We start from the raw sequence: 20,589 nt of genomic DNA on the forward strand, positions 1-20,589 counted from the left end.
TCCAGACTTTCGGGTGGATTATCAACTTTCCAAAGTCTCATCTAACCCCGACCCAATCTCTGACTTATCTTGGCATGGAGTTTCATACTCTATCAGCGATAGTGAGGCTTCCACTGGACAAGCAGTGCTCGCTACGGACTGGAGTGCAATCTCTCCTTCAGAGCCAGTCGCACTCACTGAGGCGCCTCATGCATTTCCTAGGAAAGATGGTAGCAGCAATGGAGGCAGTCCCGTTCGCGCAGTTTCATCTGCGCCCTCTCCAATGGGACATTCTGCGCCAATGGGATGGGAAATCGACGTCCCTCGACAGGACTGTCTCCCTCTCTCAGACTGCCAAGGACTCTCTACGTTGGTGGCTTCTCCCCAACTCATTGTCACAGGGAAAGTCGTTCCTTCCCCCGTCCTGGGCAGTGGTCACGACAGATGCGAGCCTATCAGGGTGGGGAGCGGTGTTTCTCCACCACAGAGCTCAGGGGACGTGGACTCAGGAAGAGTCCACCCTGCAGATCAATGTTCTGGAAATCAGAGCAATCTATCTTGCCCTGCGAGCCTTCCAACAATGGCTGGAAGGCAAGCAGATTCGGATTCAGTCGGACAATTCCACGGCGGTGGCGTACATCAACCACCAAGGGGGAACACGCAGTCGCCAAGCTTTTCAAGAAGTCCAGCGGATTTTGACGTGGGTGGAAAGCAGAGCGTCCACCATATCTGCAGTTCACATCCCAGGCGTGGAAAACTGGGAAGCAGACTTTCTCAGTCGCCAGGGCATGGACGCAGGAGAATGGTCCCTTCACCCGGACGTGTTTCAACAGATCTGTTGCCGCTGGGGGACGCCGGACGTCGATCTGATGGCGTCACGGCACAACAACAAGGTCCCAGTTTTCATGGCACGGTCTCACGATCACCGAGCGCTGGCGGCAGACGCCTTGGTTCAGGATTGGTCGCAATTCCGACTCCCCTATGTGTTCCCACCTCTAGCATTGTTACCCAGAGTTCTCCGGAAAATCAAGTCCGACTGCCAGCGAGCCATACTCGTCGCTCCAAATTGGCCAAGAAGGTCGTGGTACCCGGATCTGTGGCATCTCACGGTAGGCCAACCGTGGGCACTACCAGACCGTCCAGATTTGCTGTCTCAAGGGCCGTTTTTCCATCTGAATTCTGCGGCCCTGAACCTGACTGTGTGGCCATTGAGTCCTGGATCCTAGCGGCCTCAGGTTTATCTCAGGGAGTTGTTGCCACAATGAGACAGGCTAGAAAACCATCCTCAGCTAAGATCTATCACAGGACGTGGAAGATATTCTTAGCGTGGTGCTTGGCTCAAGGGTTTTCTCCCTGGCCATTTGCATTGCCAATTTTTCTTTCCTTCCTGCAGTCTGGGTTGGAAAAAGGTTTGTCCCTTAGCTCGCTTAAGGGTCAAGTCTCCGCGCTATCCGTATTCTTTCAGAAGCGCTTGGCACGGCTTTCTAAAGTACGCACGTTTCTCCAAGGAGTTTGTCATATCGTTCCTCCTTACAAACGGCCATTGGAACCCTGGGATCTGAACAAGGTTCTCCTTGCTCTTCAAAAGCCGCCTTTCGAGCCTTTGAAAGAGGTTCCCCTTTCTCGGCTTTCACAAAAGGTAGTTTTTCTTGTAGCGGTCACGTCTCTTCGAAGAGTGTCCGAGCTGGCGGCGTTATCTTGCAAATCTCCCTTCCTGGTGTTTCACCAAGACAAGGTAGTACTGCGTCCAATTCCAGAGTTTTCTCCCAAGGTGGTTTCTTCCTTTCATCTCAATCAGGATATCACTTTGCCATCTTTGTGTCCGCATCCAGTTCACCAATTTGAAAAGGGTTTACATCTGTTGGACCTGGTGAGAGCACTCAGGATTTACATTTCTCGCACGGCGCCTCTACGCCGTTCGGATGCGCTCTTTGTCCTAGTCGCTGGTCAGCATAAGGGATCGCAAGCTTCCAAATCCACCCTGGCGCGGTGGATCAAGGAACCAATTCTTCACACATACCGTTCTGCTGGGCTTCAGATTCCATCTGGACTGAAGGCCCATTCTACCAGAGCCGTTGGTGCGTCCTGGGCGTTACGGCATCAGGCTACGGCTCAGCAAGTGTGCCAGGCGGCTACCTGGTCGAGTCTGCACACGTTTACCAAACACTATCAAGTGCATACCTACGCTTCGGCAGACGCCAGCCTAGGTAGACAGGTCCTTCAGGCGGCGGTGGCCCACCTGTAGGAAGAGGCTGTATCACAGCCCGTTCATGTGGTATCTTTTTACCCACCCAGGGACTGCTTTTGGACGTCCCACTGTCTGGGTCTCCCAATTAGGAGCGAAAAAGAAGAAGGGAATTTTGTTTACTTACCGTAAATTCCTTTTCTTCTAGCTCCAATTGGGAGACCCAGCACCCGCCCTATCTGTTTTTAGGGTTTCGTTTTTTCGGGTGCACATGTTGTTCATGTTGTTTCTTAAGTTCTCCGATCTTGTTATCGGATTGAATTTGTTTTTGAAACTGTTATTGGCTTTCCTCCTTCTTGCTTTGGTACTAAAACTGAGGAATCCGTACTCCTACGGGAGGGTGTATAGCCAGAAGGGGAGGGGCCTTACACTTTTAAGTGTAGTTCTTTGTGCGGCCTCCAGAGGCAGTAGCTATACACCCACTGTCTGGGTCTCCCAATTGGAGCTAGAAGAAAAGGAATTTACGGTAAGTAAACAAAATTCCCTTCTTTTGCTGCAGAAATTCTGCAGCAAAACCTGTAGTGGAAATGTGCGCACAGCATTTTAGATTTCTCATAGATTTTGCTGGGGAAGGACTGCATGAACTTTATGAACAAAAAACGCTCTTTTTCTGCAGCAAAACCCGCAGCAAATCCGGAGCAAAAAACGCAATGTGCGCACAAGGCCTAAGTGCATTTTTGATGTTTTTTGACCATGCGATTTTTGATGCGTTTTTTCAGTAGAAGCAAGCCAAAAAACGCAAAAAGATAGAACATACTGCAATTTTTTTGTCACAAGTTTGTGACAAATAAACTGCAGACAAAAAAACTACAACGCGCGCACAGCAAATCTGAATTCTCATAGACTTTGCTGGGAAGTCAAAAGTTAGAAGTTTCTGACAACATAATTGCACCAAAAAAGCATCAAAAATGCAACAAAAACTTCAGCGTGTGCATTTAGCCTAAAGCTGAGCTTTGAAGGGAAAGTCTTTGCAGGTACTATACAAGGTCACAAAACCATTGCAAATGTTTAATTTTTCATTAGAGGTACATATTAATACACAATTTAATATAAAAATACATTATTTTTTTATGCTGGCGCATGTAATTGAAGTTTACTTTTCTTTGTCGCTCCATTGGGAGACCCAGACAATTCGGGTGTATAGCTTCTGCCTCCGGAGGCCACACAAAGTATTACACTTTAAAAAGTGTAACCCCTCCCCTCTGCCTATACATCCTCCCGTGCATCACGGGCTCCCCAGTTTTATGCTTTGTGTGGAAGGAGGCACACATCCACTCATGCATTCTCATTTTAGCTATATCGGTTGGAAGAAAAGAGGGCTCCCACGGGACCCCCGGCATGTTCCCTTCTCACCCCACTACGTCGGCGGTGCTGTTAAGGTTGAGGTGCCCATTGCAGGTACAAAGGCCGGAGCCTCATGCCGTTTTCCTTCACCATCCCTTAGCGGCTCTGGGAGAAGTGGGATCCTGACCGGTCATCCATTTACTGGGACCGGGCTCCCTCCGCAGCCCCTGTGGGAATCTGCCGGACAGGAATCTATTCATCCTCAGGGACCGGGCCCTGCATCTATAAGGTACTCTGTGTCCCCATGGGGACTGTGCATGGAGCGCCTTCTTCCCGGACGCTGCAGCAGCTGCTCATTTGTGAAGACCGGCGGACTTCCGCGCCGACCGCGCCTGCTTGTCGGCCGCGGTCTTAAATTTAGTCCCCGGCTTCATCGCGGCCTAGTAGCAAAACTCCCGCCCCCGGGCCTGCCAGTCAGGGGTAAGGGCGGGACTGCCGACCTGACGTCGGTGGTGAGGGCTGGAGCATCCTGTATGTTTCCTCCCCCCTCACTGATCACTGTGGGGACCCCAGATTCCCGCACTTTCCTAGTGCCGCCCACGGCTCCCTCCTCCCCTGAGAGCTCCGGCAGCCATTTTTCTGCACATTCTGCCGGTGGAGGATTTTCAGGGACGAGCTCTGCAGCTCTGGGAGACCTAAGGCAGGGAATCTGGAGGACACACACTCCGCTTTTAGCGGTCGGTAAGCCACACCGGTCACCCGGTGCTGGTCCCCCTAGGGTGCCGGAATAGATACGTATTCTATATATATATTTCTGTTCGGCCGGGCTGTTTACCCTTTCCCATATACCCTCAGTGATCACTCTCCTAGGAGACAACAGCATGTCTTTCACAAGGAGCAAGGGCGCTAAGGCACAGGGTTTTTTTGCGACCTGTACCTCTTGTGGGGCTATGTTACCTGCGGGTTCCACCTACCCTCACTGTGAGCAATGCTCGACCCCTGTTTCGCTTGCTCAGCCGGAGCCTCGGTCACTAGTGGGCCCCTCGGCTCAGGTAGACCCCCCTGCTCCCACTGTCCAGGCGGCAGGGACAGAGTTTGCAGTTTTTGCTGAGAAACTCTCTGAGTCACTTTCACAGTCCATGGCTCAGTCTATGGACAAATGGTCTGCCAAGCTACTAGAAGCCTTGCAGTCCAGACCGGTCCTTACACAGGCCCCGGGCCCTGTTGGATCGTCGCCTCCAAGTCCCTCTCGGTCCGCGCCGCAGCGCGCTCCCGGGGTGGGCCCTAGGTCTCACGTGGAGGACTCCTGCACGGACCACAGTCCCAGACCGGCTAAGCGGGCTCGCTGTGAATCTTCCCCGACTTCTTCACGCTGCTCGGGTTCCCAACTTGAGGACTCTCTGGAGGACGAGGCGGACGTCGCAGCTCAGGGCTCTGACCCTGACGTTGCCCTCAATCTTGATACACCTGAAGGGGACGCCTTAGTAAATGATCCACCTATAGAGGAGTCGGCTTCGCAGCAGGAAAAACACCAGTTTAGGTTCCCCAAACGTACACGGAGTGCGTTTTTCGATCACTCTAACTTCAGAGATGCTGTCCAGAATCCCAGAGCGGTTCCGGACAAGCGCTTTACTAAGCGCCTTAATGACACACGTTACCCCTTCCCCTCTGACGTAGTTAAGGGTTGGGCTCAATGTCCCAAGGTGGATCCTCCAGTCTCTAGATTGGCGGCTAGATCTGTGGTATCGGTTGCAGATGGCTCATCGCTCAAGGATGCCACTGACAGGCAGATAGAGCTCCTGGTGAAATCCATCTATGAAGCCACGGGCGCGTCTTTTGCCCCGGCTTTTGCAGCCGTGTGGGCACTCCAAGCTATCTCAGCTTGTCTGTCTGAAATTAATGCGGTCACACGTACCTCTGCTCCGCAGGTTGCGTCTTTGACTTCTCAGGCGTCGGCCTTTTCGTCCTACGCCATGAACGCCGTCCTGGACTCTGCTAGCCGTACAGCGGTGGCATCCGCTAATTCTGTGGCAGTCCCCAGGGCCATGTGGCTGCGCGAATGGAAGGCAGACTCAGCTTCCAAGAGGTTCTTAACCGGTTTGCCGTTTTCTGGCGACCGATTGTTTGGCGAACGATTGGATGAGATTATTAAGGAATCCAAGGGAAAGGACTCCTCCTTACCCCAGTCCAAACCGAAGAGACCTCAGCAACGGAAAATACAATCGAGGTTTCGGTCCTTTCGTCCCTCCGCCAAGCCCCAATCCTCTTCGTCCAACAGGCCGGAGAAAGGCCAGAGGAACTCCTATGCGTGGCGGTCTAAGTCACGCCCCCAAAAAGCCGCCGGAGGCACTGCCTCCAAGACGGCCTCCTCATGACTCTCGGCCTCCCCTAGCCGCATCCTCGGTCGGTGGCAGGCTCTCCCGCTTTTGCGACGCCTGGTGGCCACATGTTCAAGACCGATGGGTGAGAGACATTCTGTCTCACGGTTACAGGATAGAGTTCAGCTCTCGACCTCCGATTCGTTTCTTCAGAACCTCTCCGACCCCCTCTCGGGCCGACGCACTTTTTCAGGCAGTGCACGTTCTGAAGACAGAAGGAGTTGTGATTCCCGTTCCCCCTCAGGAACATGGTCGCGGCTTTTACTCCAACTTGTTCGTGGTGCCAAAGAAGGACGGATCATTCCGTCCCGTTCTGGACCTCAAACTACTCAACAGGCATGTGAGCACCAGACGGTTTCGGATGGAATCTCTCCGCTCGGTCATCGCTTCGATGTCACAAGGAGACTTCCTAGCATCGATCGACATCAAGGATGCTTATCTCCATGTGCCGATCGCACCCGAACATCAACGCTTCTTGCGTTTCGCCATCGGGGACGAACACCTTCAGTTCGTGGCATTGCCTTTCGGCCTGGCGACAGCCCCACGGGTGTTCACCAAAGTCATGGCATCCGTTGTGGCGGTCCTACACTCTCAGGGCCACTCGGTGATTCCCTACTTAGACGATCTCCTAGTCAGGGCACCTTCCCGGGTGGCGTGTCAACACAGCCTTTCCGTCGCTCTGGCGACTCTTCAGCAGTTCGGGTGGATCATCAACTTCCCAAAATCCAAGTTGACACCGACCCAATCACTGACTTACCTCGGGATGGAGTTTCATACACAGTCAGCGGTAGTCAAGCTACCGCTGGACAAACAGCTTTCTCTGCAGGCAGGGGTGCAATCTCTTCTTCGGGGTCAGTCACACCCCTTGAGGCGCCTCATGCACTTCCTGGGGAAGATGGTGGCAGCAATGGAGGCAGTGCCCTTCGCGCAATTCCATCTGCGCCCACTCCAATGGGACATTCTCCGCAAATGGGACAGGAGGTCGACTTCCCTCGACAGGAACGTCTCTCTTTCCCTTGCAACCAAAACGTCTCTTCAGTGGTGGCTTCTTCCCACTTCTCTATCGCAGGGAAAATCCTTCCTGCCCCCAACCTGGGCTGTGGTCACCACGGACGCGAGCCTGTCAGGGTGGGGAGCGGTTTTCCTCCACCACAGGGCTCAGGGAACCTGGACTCCGATAGAGTCCTCCCTTCAGATCAATGTTCTGGAGATAAGGGCAGTGTATCTAGCCCTATTGGCCTTCCATCGGTGGCTGGAGGGCAGACAGATCCGTATACAGTCGGACAACGCCACTGCCGTCGCGTACATCAACCACCAGGGCGGCACGCGCAGTCGTCATGCCTTCCAGGAAGTCAGGCGAATTCTGCAGTGGGTGGAAGCCACAGCTTCCACAATCTCCGCAGTTCACATCCCGGGCGTAGAAAACTGGGAAGCAGATTTTCTCAGTCGTCAGGGCATGGACGCGGGGGAATGGTCTCTTCACCCAGACGTGTTTCGAGAGATCTGTCGCCGCTGGGGAACGCCGGACGTCGATCTCATGGCGTCACGGCACAACAACAAAGTCCCGGCCTTCATGGCACGGTCTCAAGATCACAGAGCTCTGGCGGCGGACGCATTAGTTCAGGATTGGTCGCAGTTTCGACTGCCTTATGTATTTCCTCCTCTGGCGATGCTGCCCAGAGTGTTACGCAAGATCAGGTCCGACTGTCGTCGCGCCATTCTCGTCGCTCCAGATTGGCCGAGGCGGTCGTGGTACCCGGATCTATGGCATCTCACGGTGGGTCAGCCGTGGGCGCTTCCAGACCGCCCAGACTTGCTGTCACAAGGGCCGTTTTTCCATCTGAATTCTGCGGCCCTCAACCTGACTGTGTGGCCATTGAGTCCTGGCTCCTAGTGTCTTCAGGGTTATCTCAGTTACATCACTCCGAAGAGTGTCGGAGCTTGCAGCGCTGTCATGCAAAGCCCCCTTCCTGGTTTTTCACCAGGATAAGGTGGTTCTGCGTCCTGTCCCGGATTTTCTCCCTAAGGTGGTATCTCCTTTTCATCTCAATCAGGATATTTCCTTACCTTCATTTTGCCCTCATCCAATTCACCAATGTGAAAAGGATTTGCACTCATTAGATCTAGTGAGAGCACTCCGGCTCTACGTGTCTCGCACGGCGCCCCTGCGCCGTTCAGATGCGCTCTTTGTCCTTGTCGCTGGCCAGCGTAAGGGTTCGCAGGCTTCCAAGTCAACCTTGGCTCGGTGGATCAAGGAACCGATTCTTGAAGCTTACCGTTCTTCGGGGCTTCCGCTTCCTTCAGGGCTGAAAGCCCATTCTACCAGAGCCGTGGGTGCGTCCTGGGCATTGCGGCACCGGGCTACGGCTCAGCAGGTGTGTCAGGCAGCTACCTGGTCTAGTCTACACACTTTCACGAAACACTATCAGGTGCATACCTATGCTTCGGCAGACGCCAGTCTAGGTAGGCGAGTTCTTCAGGCGGCGGTTGCCCACCTGTAAGAGGGAGTCGTGTCGGCTCTTTTTATCGAGGTATTCTTTTACCCACCCAGGGACTGCTTTTGGACGTCCCAATTGTCTGGGTCTCCCAATGGAGCGACAAAGAAGAAGGGAATTTTGTTTACTTACCGTAAATTCCTTTTCTTCTAGCTCCTATTGGGAGACCCAGCACCCGCCCCTGTTCCCTTCGGGCTGGTTGTTCTTTTGTGTACACATGTTGTTCATGTTGAATTTTTCTTTTGGTTCATGGTTTTCACTTCTCCGAGCATCCCTCGGATTGAAGTTACCTTAGACCAATTTATAAGTTTCCTCCTTCCTGCTTTTGCACCAAAACTGAGGAGCCCGTGATGCACGGGAGGGTGTATAGGCAGAGGGGAGGGGTTACACTTTTTAAAGTGTAATACTTTGTGTGGCCTCCGGAGGCAGAAGCTATACACCCGAATTGTCTGGGTCTCCCAATAGGAGCTAGAAGAAAAGGAATTTACGGTAAGTAAACAAAATTCCCTTCTCTTTCTACATTTTTTCTTACACAATTACCTTCTTGCAGGCTGGGATTAGATGGGATGAAAATGCAGGTAAATATGATGTCTTTTTAATGTTGGAACTTTTAGGCTATGTGCGCACTTTGCATCGAGGTAGTTGCAGTTCTAAACGCATCCTCTGGCAGAAATGGTTTTTGCCAAAGTTGGTTTTGACCACAGAAACGCGATACGTACGTGTGCGTTTTTACCGCGTTTTTAGCGCGATTTACATGCTTTTTCATTGCTTCAAGTCAGATGCGTTTTCAATACAAAGACACTACTAAAAGTTTAAACATTCAAACACTATGAAAAAAACGGGGGAAAAATGATAATAAATATATTGATTAAAATCATACGCAAAATAAATATTTCTTTATCGTTCCTTTGGGAGACCCAGACCATGGGTGTTTAGCTTCTGCCTCCGGAGGACACACAAAGTACTACACTTAAAAGTGTAGCTCCTCCCTCTGAGCTTATACACCCCCTGGTAGCCAGTCCTAGCCAGTTTATTGCTTTGTGTCAGGAGGCATACATCCACACATGCATTCTCATCTGATTTGTTTGACTTTTGGAGAGAGTTTGAAGAAAAGCGGGTCCATGTCTGGACTCCCGGCATGTCCCTTCTCACCCCACTGTGTCGGCGGTGTTGTTAAGGTTGATTTACAAGGCTGCAGCCTTACATGCCGCGCTCCTTCACCATCCCTTCTGGGCTCTAGCTTGAAGTGGGAGCCAGCACGGTCTCCATGCCTGGCAGGAGTCCGGTCTCCATCCACAGCCCCTTGAGGATTCTGTTGGACCGGAGCACTCATCCCCAGGGACATGGCCCTGCGTCTCAGCAACTAAGTACCTGAGACGTTTATGTTGGGGGTCCCGGTTCTTTATTGTAAGGGGAGAGTATGCTGTATGTGATTGTTTTTAACTTTTATCGGGCGGGTTTTCCAGCTTTTGCCTGAGAACCGCGCCGATGGTGCCTGCTTGTCAGCCTCGCCGCTTAAATTTAGGCCCCGGCTTCGCCGGAGGCCTAGTTTCATTTTCCTGCCCTCGCATGTCACTCATGCAGAGGGACAGGTTCGGCTCCTCCCGGCGGCCGTTCTACACAGGGGAGGGACACTCCCCACTGCTGGGGCGTCCCTCCTTCCCTGCAGGTCTCTATAGCCCTCCAGTTCCCGCTCTTTTATAGGAACGCCCTCTTCTGAGGCAGAGTTCACTCTGCTCTGGGACATCCTGCATTCTGCATCTCTGCTGAGGTGCTGCGACTGGGGGACCGGGCTTCGGGATCTGGAGGGCACACAACACAGCGGTCTGGTAAGCCACAGCCGGTCTCCGGTTGTGGACCTCTGTATATTCTCCCTGGGGTTCATTCTCTGCAAGCAGCATGTCTCACACAAGGAGCAAGGCTCACAAAGCTTTATTCTGCATGCACTGCATGTAAGCTCCTGCTGCCTGAGCCGAGCACCTATCCACATTGTGATGTCTGCTCTAACTTGGCGGTGCCACAGCCTGGAGTCTCACCCCACAGGGGTCTCTCAGGCTGCTGCTGCACCTGTGATTGAACCCCCGGCCTGGGTAGAGTCCTTTTCTAGGTCCATATCCCAGTCATTTGCTGAGTCCATGGGGCTTTTGTCCAGGACTTTGATGAATATGCATCAGCCCCTATCACAAGGTGCCTCTAATATTCTTGACAGAGGACTCCTATCCTCTAACCTCCGTCCATCGGAGGATTCATCATCTGATCCCAGACCCCGTCCTTCTAAGAGAAGGCGCAGGGTTTCCTCCCCCTTCCCATCCCACGGCTCTGTCTCAAGAGCTGACTCTCAAGATGAGGAGGATGCCCTCACTGGGGGCTCGGAGGCTATGTATCCCTTCGATTTCTCTGAGGGTGACTCAGATCTTAGTGATTTGATTGCTTCTATTAATTCTGTGCTGGATCTCAATCCGCCAGTGTCAGAGGAGCAACTCTCTTTGGCAGAAAAACATCAGTTTACCTCACCTAAGAGAGTGAAGAGTGTGTTCTTTAACCACTCCAGTTTTCAGACCGCTGTGACCAAACCCAGGGCCTGCCCTGACAAACGCTTTCCAAAGCGTGGTTCTGATGACCGGTTTCCATTTCCACCTGAGGTGGTCAAGGCGTGGTCTCACTCCCCAAAGGTAGACCCCCCGGTGTCTAGGCTCTCAGCCCGGACCGTTGCGTCGGTGGCTGACGGCACCTCACTTAAGGATTCCACTGACCGTCAGATTGACCTTCTGGCCAAATCTGTGTATGAAGCTGCGGGGGCCGCGTTTTCCCCGACTTTTGCAGCAGTGTGGGCTCTCAAAGCCATCTCTGCTTCTCTAGAGGAGATGCATTCCCTCACCAAGGTATCTATGCCTGAGATGGTTACCTTAACTGCTCAGGCTTCAGCTTTTTCATCCTATGCCATGTCTGCCATGCTAGAGGCTGCTCACCGCACTGCGGTGGCTTCAGCTAATTCTCTTGTTATCCGCAGGATTTTGTGGCTTCGAGAGTGGAAGGCAGATGCTTCTTCCAAGAAGTTTCTTGCTGGGCTCCCTTTTGCTGGTTCACGGCTGTTTGGTGAACAGCTGGATGAAATCATTAAAGAAGCTACTGGCGGGAAGAGTACTTCCATGCCACAAACCAAGACCAAGAAACCCGCCCAGGGTAGGAATCAATCGAGGTTTCGTTCCTTTCGTTCCTCCAACTGGTCATCCTCTAAGCCTTCCGCCTCGTCCGCTAACTCAGCCAAGGATCAGAAATCCAACTGGCGCCCAAAAGCGTGTCCGCAGAAGACCGCAGGAGGTTCTGCCACTAAGGCAGCTTCCTCATGACTCTCGGCCCGCTCCAGCCACGTCCTTAGTCGGTGGCAGGCTCTCCCACTTTGGCGACGCTTGGTTAAAGCAAGTCTCCGATCAGTGGGTGAGAGACATCATATCTCACGGCTACAGGATAGAATTCTCTTCCAGCCCTCCAAACAGATTTTTTCTCTCAACTCCCCCCTGCTCCAAGGCCGCCGCCTTCTCACAGGCCGTGGCGTCCTTGCAGGCAAACGGAGTGATTGTCCCAGTTCCCGCTCAGGAACGGTTCAGAGGTTTTTACTCAAATCTCTTCCTAGTTCCAAAAAAAAAGGACGGTACCTTCCGGCCCATCCTGGATCTCAAGCTTCTCAAATCAGAGATGCCTATCTACATGAGCCAATCGCAGTGTCACATCAGCGTTGGTTACGTTTTGCGATAGGAGAGGATCATTTCCAATTCGTGGCTCTCCCCTTCGGGTTAGCCACGGCCCCTCGGGTATTCACCAAGGTCATGGCGGCAGTGATTGCGGTCCTGCACCTCGAGGGGTTAGCAGTGCTTCCTTATCTGGACGACCTTCTGGTCAAGGGTACATCCAGCGCAGACTGTCAGCGGAGTGTTTCGCTCACTCTCGCCACCCTAGCCCAATTCGGGTGGATTGTCAATCTTCCCAAATCCACTCTGACTCTGACCCAGAGTCCCACGTACCTAGGGATGCAGTTCGAGACTTTGCTGGCACTTGTGAAGTTGCCCTTAGACAAACAGCTGTCACTCCGGTTGGCGGTGCGCTCTCTCCTGAGGCCCCGCCGTTATACCCTCAGGCGTCTGATGCAGGTGCTGGGTCAAATGGTGGCCTCCATGGAGGCAGTTCCCTTTGCCCAGTTCCATCTGCGTCCTCTGCAGCTGGACATTCTCCGCTGTTGGGACAAGCGGCCTTCCTCCTTACAGAGGTTAGTGGCTCTGTCGCAACGGACCAGGAGCTCTCTTCAGTGGTGGCTTCGACCCCTCTCCCTGTCCCAAGGGCGCTCCTTCCTGACTCCGTCCTGGGTGATTCTCACCACGGATGCCAGCCTATCCGGCTGGGGAGCGGTACATCTCCACCACAGAGCACAGGGCACTTGGACTCCGTCCGAGTCAGCCCTTTCAATCAATGTGCTGGAAACCAGAGCTGTGCTTCTAGCTCTCCTAGCCTTTCACCACCTGTTGGCGGGCAGGCACATTCGAGTCCAGTCAGACAACGCGACAGCGGTTGCCTACATCAATCACCAAGGCGGGACACGCAGCCGCCTGGCAATGTTGGAGGTCCAACGCATTCTTCAATGGGCGGAGGACTCCAAGTCCACCATATCCGCAGTCCACATCCCTGGCGTAGAAAACTGGGAGGCAGATTATCTCAGCCGTCAATCCGTGGACGGTGGCGAGTGGTCCCTGCACCCGGCAGTGTTTCAGTCAATCTGCCGCAAGTGGGGCACTCCGGACGTGGACCTAATGGCATACCGTCACAACAACAAGGTTCCGGTTTACGTGGCTCGCTCCCACGATCCTCAGGCCTTCACCGCGGATGCTCTGGTTCAAGAATGGATGTAAACATCCCGCCCACCTCCGTCCTTCCGCATAGCCGCCGGCGGCAGGTAAGGTGAAGTTCCTCGCTCCTGCGGCTTCATACACAGCGATGTGTGCTGCCGCAGGAACGAGGAACTACATCGTACCTGTCGCGGCAGCGGCATTATGGAAATGTCGGTGAATGCAACGATGATACGATAACGACGTTTTTGCGCTCGTTCATCGTATCATCTAGCATTTACACAGTACGATGTCGAAAGTGACGCCGGATGTGCATCACTTTCGATTTGACCCCACCGACATCGCACGTGCGATGTCGCAACGTGCAAAGCCGCCCTTAGAATTGCCTGTCAAATATTGTTGGACCTGCCATAATACTTAAAGAGGATCAATCTCAAGGTCAAAAGTGTTCAGGTTTTGCTCTGATTTTATTCCTGCTGCTCCCCTGATTATTCTATTTTCCTTTCCAGAAATATGTGCTTTTTCTATGTAGTGCCAATTTTCATGATCTATACTAAGAGGGCGTGGCCAGCAAGATAATTATGCAGAGCAGCCTAAGTACACGCCCCCAAAGAAACCTGTGAGCACTGTCCCCTTGGAAAGACCATCAAAACTTGCATTAGATAAAAAGGCCCATGTATCTGGAACTATATGGCAGATTAAAAAAAAAAAAACAACAAAACAGAATATTCAGAGTGCAACAGGAATAAACGAAGGAATATTGCAGAAATGTTATATCTATAGGGACTTTTTTTTTATTTCTTAAAGGAAAAAATTACAATATTTATTGCTGAAGCCTCCGGAGGTTACCGCTAGCAGACCTTCAATCTTCTGAAATGTTGGACTGTTATTCACTTTTAGGGTGTATTAAAGGGACTCTGACACCAGGTTTTTGCTTCCCCTTCTGAGAGCAGCATAATGCAGAGACAGATACCTTGATTCCAGTGATGTGTCATTTACTGAGCTGTTTGCTGTCACTTTGATACAGTCAATGTTTTATCTGCTGCCTATCTAGCAGTTATACAGAGCTCATGAATATGCTGGACTACCTGCAGCACGCCAAGTAGTCCTGTAATGATAATCTACTGCTGATTAATCAGTGATTTTATCAAAACTACACTAAGCAGCCCAGTAAGTGACACATCGTTGGAATCAGGATCTCTATCTCTACATTATGCTGCTCTCGGATTAGGTGGCAAAAACCTGGTGACCGATTCCCTTTAACACATGTTAGATTACCTCTCTGTGGTAATTTTAGTAGAAATGTTAAAAGTAGGGATGGGCGATCCCCCTGATGGTCGGGATCGGGGAGACACGGCCGATCATTTTGTAAAGATCGGGATCGAGATAACACGATCTTGTGTCCCAATCACTGATCTTTGACTTTACAGTTATGGGATGGGGCGGGGGGCTATAAAATAAGAATACAGTTAATAATAAACATTGTCATTATACTTACAGGTCCCGCGACGCGTCCGGCAGACTGTCTCCCGCCGCTTCTCCTTCCGAGTACGATCATTGCTGTGCCTTCCATGACGTCATAGCATGTGACCAGTCACGTGTGAATTTCGTATTATCTCATTGGCTACAGACTGCTCACATGACTATGACGTCATGCTAGGTCCTGTCAGTGCATCTCGCCGGTACGCGGTGCTCGTCCAAGCATCTCAGTACTCAGTATACTCGGCGAGCGCCGTGTACTGGCGAGATGGTCGGGCACATTGTTTGTATAGAGCGCATGTCGGCGCTCTTTACAGAGTCAGCCCATATGCAGGGATTAGCTGCCACACGCCGATTAATAGCGGTGTTGGGAATCAGGTGATCAGAGATCACCGTTGCTATAGTAACCCGCCCGTCAGGTTACTATGGCAATGGTGGCAGCGGTGATGTCACCGCTTACCAACCCGCAGCCTCTGCTCACTCATTGAGTGAATAGACAGCACGGAGAAGAGCAGCGTTCTTCCTCCCCTGTGCTGTGTGATATCGTAGAGCTAGATTGGTTAAAGAAGACAAAAGACCAGGGTCGTGGAGGGGTGAGAGGGAGTAATAAACATGAAGTCTCTAGTTGTGTCTGTATATTTAGTTCTAATAAAGTATTTTTCCTCTGTGTGTTGTCTTTTTTTTTTTTTTAACCCTTTATTGGAGATTCTTAACGGCCGGGTCAAACTTGGCCTGACATTAAGAATCTCCGGCTTAATACTAGCTGGTAAAACAAACCTGGTATTAACCCTTTATTACCCAGCATGCCACCCGGTACCGTGGCTATATATATATACAGTTAGGTCCAGAAATATTTGGACAGTGACACAATTTCCGCGAGTTGGGATCTGCATGCCACCACATTGGATTTGAAATGAAACCTCTACAACAGAATTCAAGTGCAGATTGTAACGTTTAATTTGAAGGTTTGAACAAAAATATCTGATAGAAATTGTAGGAATTGTACACATTTCTTTACAAACACTCCACATTTTAGGAGGTCAAAAGTAATTGGACAAATAAACCAAACCCAAACAAAATATTTTTATTTTCAATATTTTGTTGCGAATCCTTTGGAGGCAATCACTGCCTTAAGTCTGGAACCCATGGACATCACCAAACGCTGGGTTTCCTCCTTCTTAATGCTTTGCCAGGCCTTCACAGCCGCAGCCTTCAGGTCTTGCTTGTTTGTGGGTCTTTCCGTCTTAAGTCTGGATTTGAGCAAGTGAAATGCATGCTCAATTGGGTTAAGATCTGGTGATTGACTTGGCCATTGCAGAATGTTCCACTTTTTTGCACTCATGAACTCCTGGGTAGCTTTGGCTGTATGCTTGGGGTCATTGTCCATCTGTACTATGAAGCGCCATCCGATCAACTTTGCGGCATTTGGCTGAATCTGGGCTGAAAGTATATCCCGGTACACTTCAGAATTCATCCGGCTACTCTTGTCTGCTGTTATGTCATCAATAAACACTAGTGACTCAGTGCCATTGAAAGCCATGCATGCCCATGCCATCACGTTGCCTCCACCATGTTTTACAGAGGATGTGGTGTGCCTTGGATCATGTGCCGTTCCCTTTCTTCTCCAAACTTTTTTCTTACCATCATTCTGGTACAGGTTGATCTTTGTCTCATCTGTCCATAGAATACTTTTCCAGAACTGAGCTGGCTTCATGAGGTGTTTTTCAGCAAATGTAACTCTGGCCTGTCTATTTTTGGAATTGATGAATGGTTTGCATCTAGATGTGAACCCTTTGTATTTACTTTCATGGAGTCTTCTCTTTACTGTTGACTTAGAGACAGATACACCTACTTCACTGAGAGTGTTCTGGACTTCAGTTGATGTTGTGAACGGGTTCTTCTTCACCAAAGAAAGTATGCGGCGATCATCCACCACTGTTGTCATCCGTGGACGCCCAGGCCTTTTTGAGTTCCCAAGCTCACCAGTCAATTCCTTTTTTCTCAGAATGTACCCGACTGTTGATTTTGCTACTCCAAGCATGTCTGCTATCTCTCTGATGGATTTTTTCTTTTTTTTCAGCCTCAGGATGTTCTGCTTCACCTCAATTGAGAGTTCCTTAGACCGCATGTTGTCTGGTCACAGCAACAGCTTCCAAATGCAAAACCACACACCTGTAATCAACCCCAGACCTTTTAACTACTTCATTGATTACAGGTTAACGAGGGAGACGCCTTCAGAGTTAATTGCAGCCCTTAGAGTCCCTTGTCCAATTACTTTTGGTCCCTTGAAAAAGAGAAGGCTATGCATTACAGAGCTATGATTCCTAAACCCTTTCTCCGATTTGGATGTGAAAACTCTCATATTGCAGCTGGGAGTGTGCACTTTCAGCCCATATTATATATATAATTGTATTTCTGAACATGTTTTTGTAAACAGCTAAAATAACAAAACTTGTGTCACTGTCCAAATATTTCTGACCCTAACTGTATATATATATATATATATATATATATATATATATATTTCTTTATCGTTCCTATGGGAGACCCAGACCATGGGTGTATAGCTACTGCCTCCGGAGGACACACAAAGTTACTACACTCAAAACGTGTAGCTCCTCCCTCCTAGCATATACACCCCCTGCTAGCCAGTCCTAGCCAGTTTCATGCTTTGTGTCAGGAGGATCACACACACACACATGCATCCTTTTTTGATTTTTCATTTTTTCTAAAGATTGGAAGAAAAGCGGGTCCACTGGACCCCCGGCATGTCCCTTCACACCCCCCTGGCGGCGGTGCTGTTAAGGTTGACTTCAGGGCAGGAATCCCTTCATGCCGCGCTCCTTCACCATCCCTTAGGGGCTCTGGCTTGAAGTTAGAGCCAACACGGTTCTCACTGCCTTGCAGGAGACCGGCCTCCATCCGCAGCCCTTTGGCAGGACCCTGCTGGACGGAGCACTGAACCCCCACCCCACCAGGGACTGGGCCCTGCGTCTCAAAGCTAAGTATAGAGACGTTATTCAGAGGGTCCTTCTGCAATGTGGAGCTTTTATTGGGGGGACAGTGATTTACTTTGATAATGCTGCTTTTTACAGTGTTTCCGGCCGGTTCCACGGTTTTTACTGAGTACCGCGCCGATGATGCCTGATTGTCGGCCGCATGCATAACTCTAGGCCCCGGCTTCAGCCGCGGCCTAGTTTTCGTTTCGTTCCCCTGCATGTCAGTCATGCAGGGGGACACTGCAGCGCCGCCCGCCGGCCGCTCTGCACAGGGGAGGACACTCCTTTTTCAGGAGATGATTCCCTCCCCTGTACATGTTCTTAGCCCTCCGATTCCCGCTCCTGGGTTAACCCCCGCCCCCCCCCCTCACTCTGGCGCCATTTTTTCAGCGTTCTTAGTACACTGGTCGGCGCTGGCTGCTCTGCAGTGCAGAGGGAGTGGATATCTGGCTGGGGGTCCAGGCTTGGAACCCGGGGGGCATTCATAATAACGGCCTGATAAGTCACAACCTCTGGTTGTGCACTTTTATACACTATCAGGGCATTCTGAAGGAGTTAATTCTTTATTATAGAACCTCCTCCTCAGCAGCATGTCTCACACTAGGAGCAAAGCTCCAAGGCTGTACACTACATGTTCTGCATGTAAGCTCATATTGCCTGAACTAGCACAGACCCACACTGTAATGGTTCTTATGTGGTGGTGCCTCTGCCTGGAGTTTCCCCAGGCTGACCCCTGTCTTGGGTATTCTAGACATTCTAGACATAGCCCCCCACCTCTGCAGCATGTCTCACAGAGCGAGGCTGCAGGCTGTTTTTAGTATCCACTGCTGGTAGTCTCGTACGGCTGTACCGAGCTCATAACCACTGTGGCCCATCAGCTTGGAGGCTCATTCATGGTCCCTCCAGCTGCTCCGGTTTCAGTGGCTGACCCCTGGGGGAATCTTTTTTCCAGGGGTCGGCCTGTCCCGGCATCTGCTGAGCATGCAGCCCTCTTCTCAGGGCGTTTTCTGCTCGCTCAGCAAAGCTCACAGACCCCGTCCTCCTGACAGGGAGACGCAGGGTCCCCTGTCCTCCCCGTCCCGCAGCTCCGATTACGAGCTGACTCACTGGACGAGGAGGATGTCTCTACCAGGGGCTCGGACGCTACTTTAGGTACTTTGTTCCGTCCGTAGGTGACGCGGATGCGAATGATTGGATTGCGTCCATTATACTTGTATTGGACCTCCATCCGCCTGTATCAGGGGAGTATTCACCGCTGGAGACGAGGAGTGTGTTCCTTAACCACTCCAGTTTTCAGGCGTCCAAGCCCACAGCCTGTCCTGCAGATCCCACAGCGGGGTTCTGCTGCCTGTCTCCCCCTCCCATCAGAGGTGGTCAAGGAGTGTACTCATTCGCCAAGGGTGGCCACTCCGGTGTCTAGACTTTCAGCCCGGATAGTTGTATCAGTGGCTGACGGCACCTCTATAAGGATCCCACGGTACATTAATTTTGTACTGGACCTCAATCCGCCGGAGTTACCTTATCTAGGTGAACACAACGTGTGTTCCTTAACCACTCCAGTTTTCAGGCCCCTGTGACCAGCCCAGGGTCCGCTCTGACAGTCGCTTCCCATGAAGCGTAATTCTGAGGACTGTGTTTCCCCTGTCCACCAATAGTGGTCAAGAAGTGGGCTCATTCACCTCAGGTGGCTCAGCCCGGACCATTATGTCAGTGGCTGATGGCTCCTCAGAGGAGATGTATTCCCTCACAGGGACTCTATGCCCAAAACGGTTGCCTGAACTTCCAGACTTCAGTCTTTTCATCCTCTGCCAGGTCTGCCATGCTGGACACCGCACGGCGGTGGTCTTGGCTACTTTCCTCGCTATCCGCAGGCTCCTGTGGCTTCGGAAATAGAAGGCAGATGCCTCTATAGAGGTTCCTTGCTGGGCTCCCCTTTGGTGGGACCAGTCTCTTCGGAACCAACTGGATGAAATTTAGGAAGCTCTTGGCGGGGAGAGTTCTTCCGTGCCACAAACCTAAACCAGGGAACCTGTCCAGGGCAGGAATCAGTTGAGGTTTCGGTGGTTTCCGTTCCTCCATCTGATCGTCCTCTAGCTCGGCCTAGGTTCATAGAACCAATTGGCTTCAAGCTGCGTCTTCAGAAGACCGCAGGAGATGCTGCCACTTAGTCAGCTTCCTCCGAGCTATCTAGCCACGCCAACCTCCTCCTAGTCGGTGGCAGGCTCTCTCCACTTGGCGACGTATGGTTCTAACACGTCTCCGTTCAGTGGGGGCGGGATTATATCTCCCATGGCTACAGGATGGAATTCTGTCCACCCGCCAAACAGATTTTTTTTTTCTGTCACCTCCTCCCGGCTCCAAGGCCGCCGCCTTCTCACGGGCCGTGGCATTTCTTGCAGGCCAATGGAGTAATTGTGCCGGTTCCCGACTGGGAACAGTTCTGAGATTTTTGATTAAATCTATTTCTAGTCCCCGAAGAGGGCGGTGCCTTCCGACCTGGATCTTTAGCTTTTCAAGCATGGTCAGGTGTGGCGTTTTCACATGGAGTCTCGGTCTTGTTCCGTGTGTTTTTTCACCGGATCAATCAAGAACCCAAGGAGATTCCCTAGCAGCCATCGGCATCAGAGATGCTTTTCTGCAAGGGTCAATCGCAGTTTCACACCAGCGTTGACTTCGTTTTGCCATCAGAGTGGTCCAATTCGTGGCTCTTCCCTTGGGGTTAGCCACGGCCCCTCGAGTATTCTCATTGGGGCTGCTGTGATTAGGGTCCTGCACCCCTAGGGATTGGCAGTGATCGTTTGCCCTAGACGGCCTTCTTCTCAGGCCTTCATCCAGTGCAGACTCTTAGCAGAGTACTTCGCTTACTCTCGCCACTCTAACCTATTCGGGTGG

General features: G+C 51.5%; 1 protein-coding gene across 1 annotated transcript in view; it reads left to right on the top strand.

The window, feature by feature from the left end:
* Positions 1 to 20,589, top strand: part of LOC142245103 (lanosterol synthase-like) — a 106,985-nt gene that overhangs the window by 43,712 nt on the left and 42,684 nt on the right. Inside the window, exon 11 of the mRNA XM_075317433.1 lies at positions 8,932 to 8,959. Coding sequence (XP_075173548.1) covers positions 8,932 to 8,959 — 28 coding nt within the window. The remainder of the gene's footprint in view (positions 1 to 8,931; positions 8,960 to 20,589) is intronic.

Source organism: Anomaloglossus baeobatrachus, chromosome 7 (assembly GCF_048569485.1).
Source record: "Anomaloglossus baeobatrachus isolate aAnoBae1 chromosome 7, aAnoBae1.hap1, whole genome shotgun sequence".
In the NCBI taxonomy this organism is placed as follows: Eukaryota; Metazoa; Chordata; class Amphibia; order Anura; family Aromobatidae; genus Anomaloglossus; species Anomaloglossus baeobatrachus.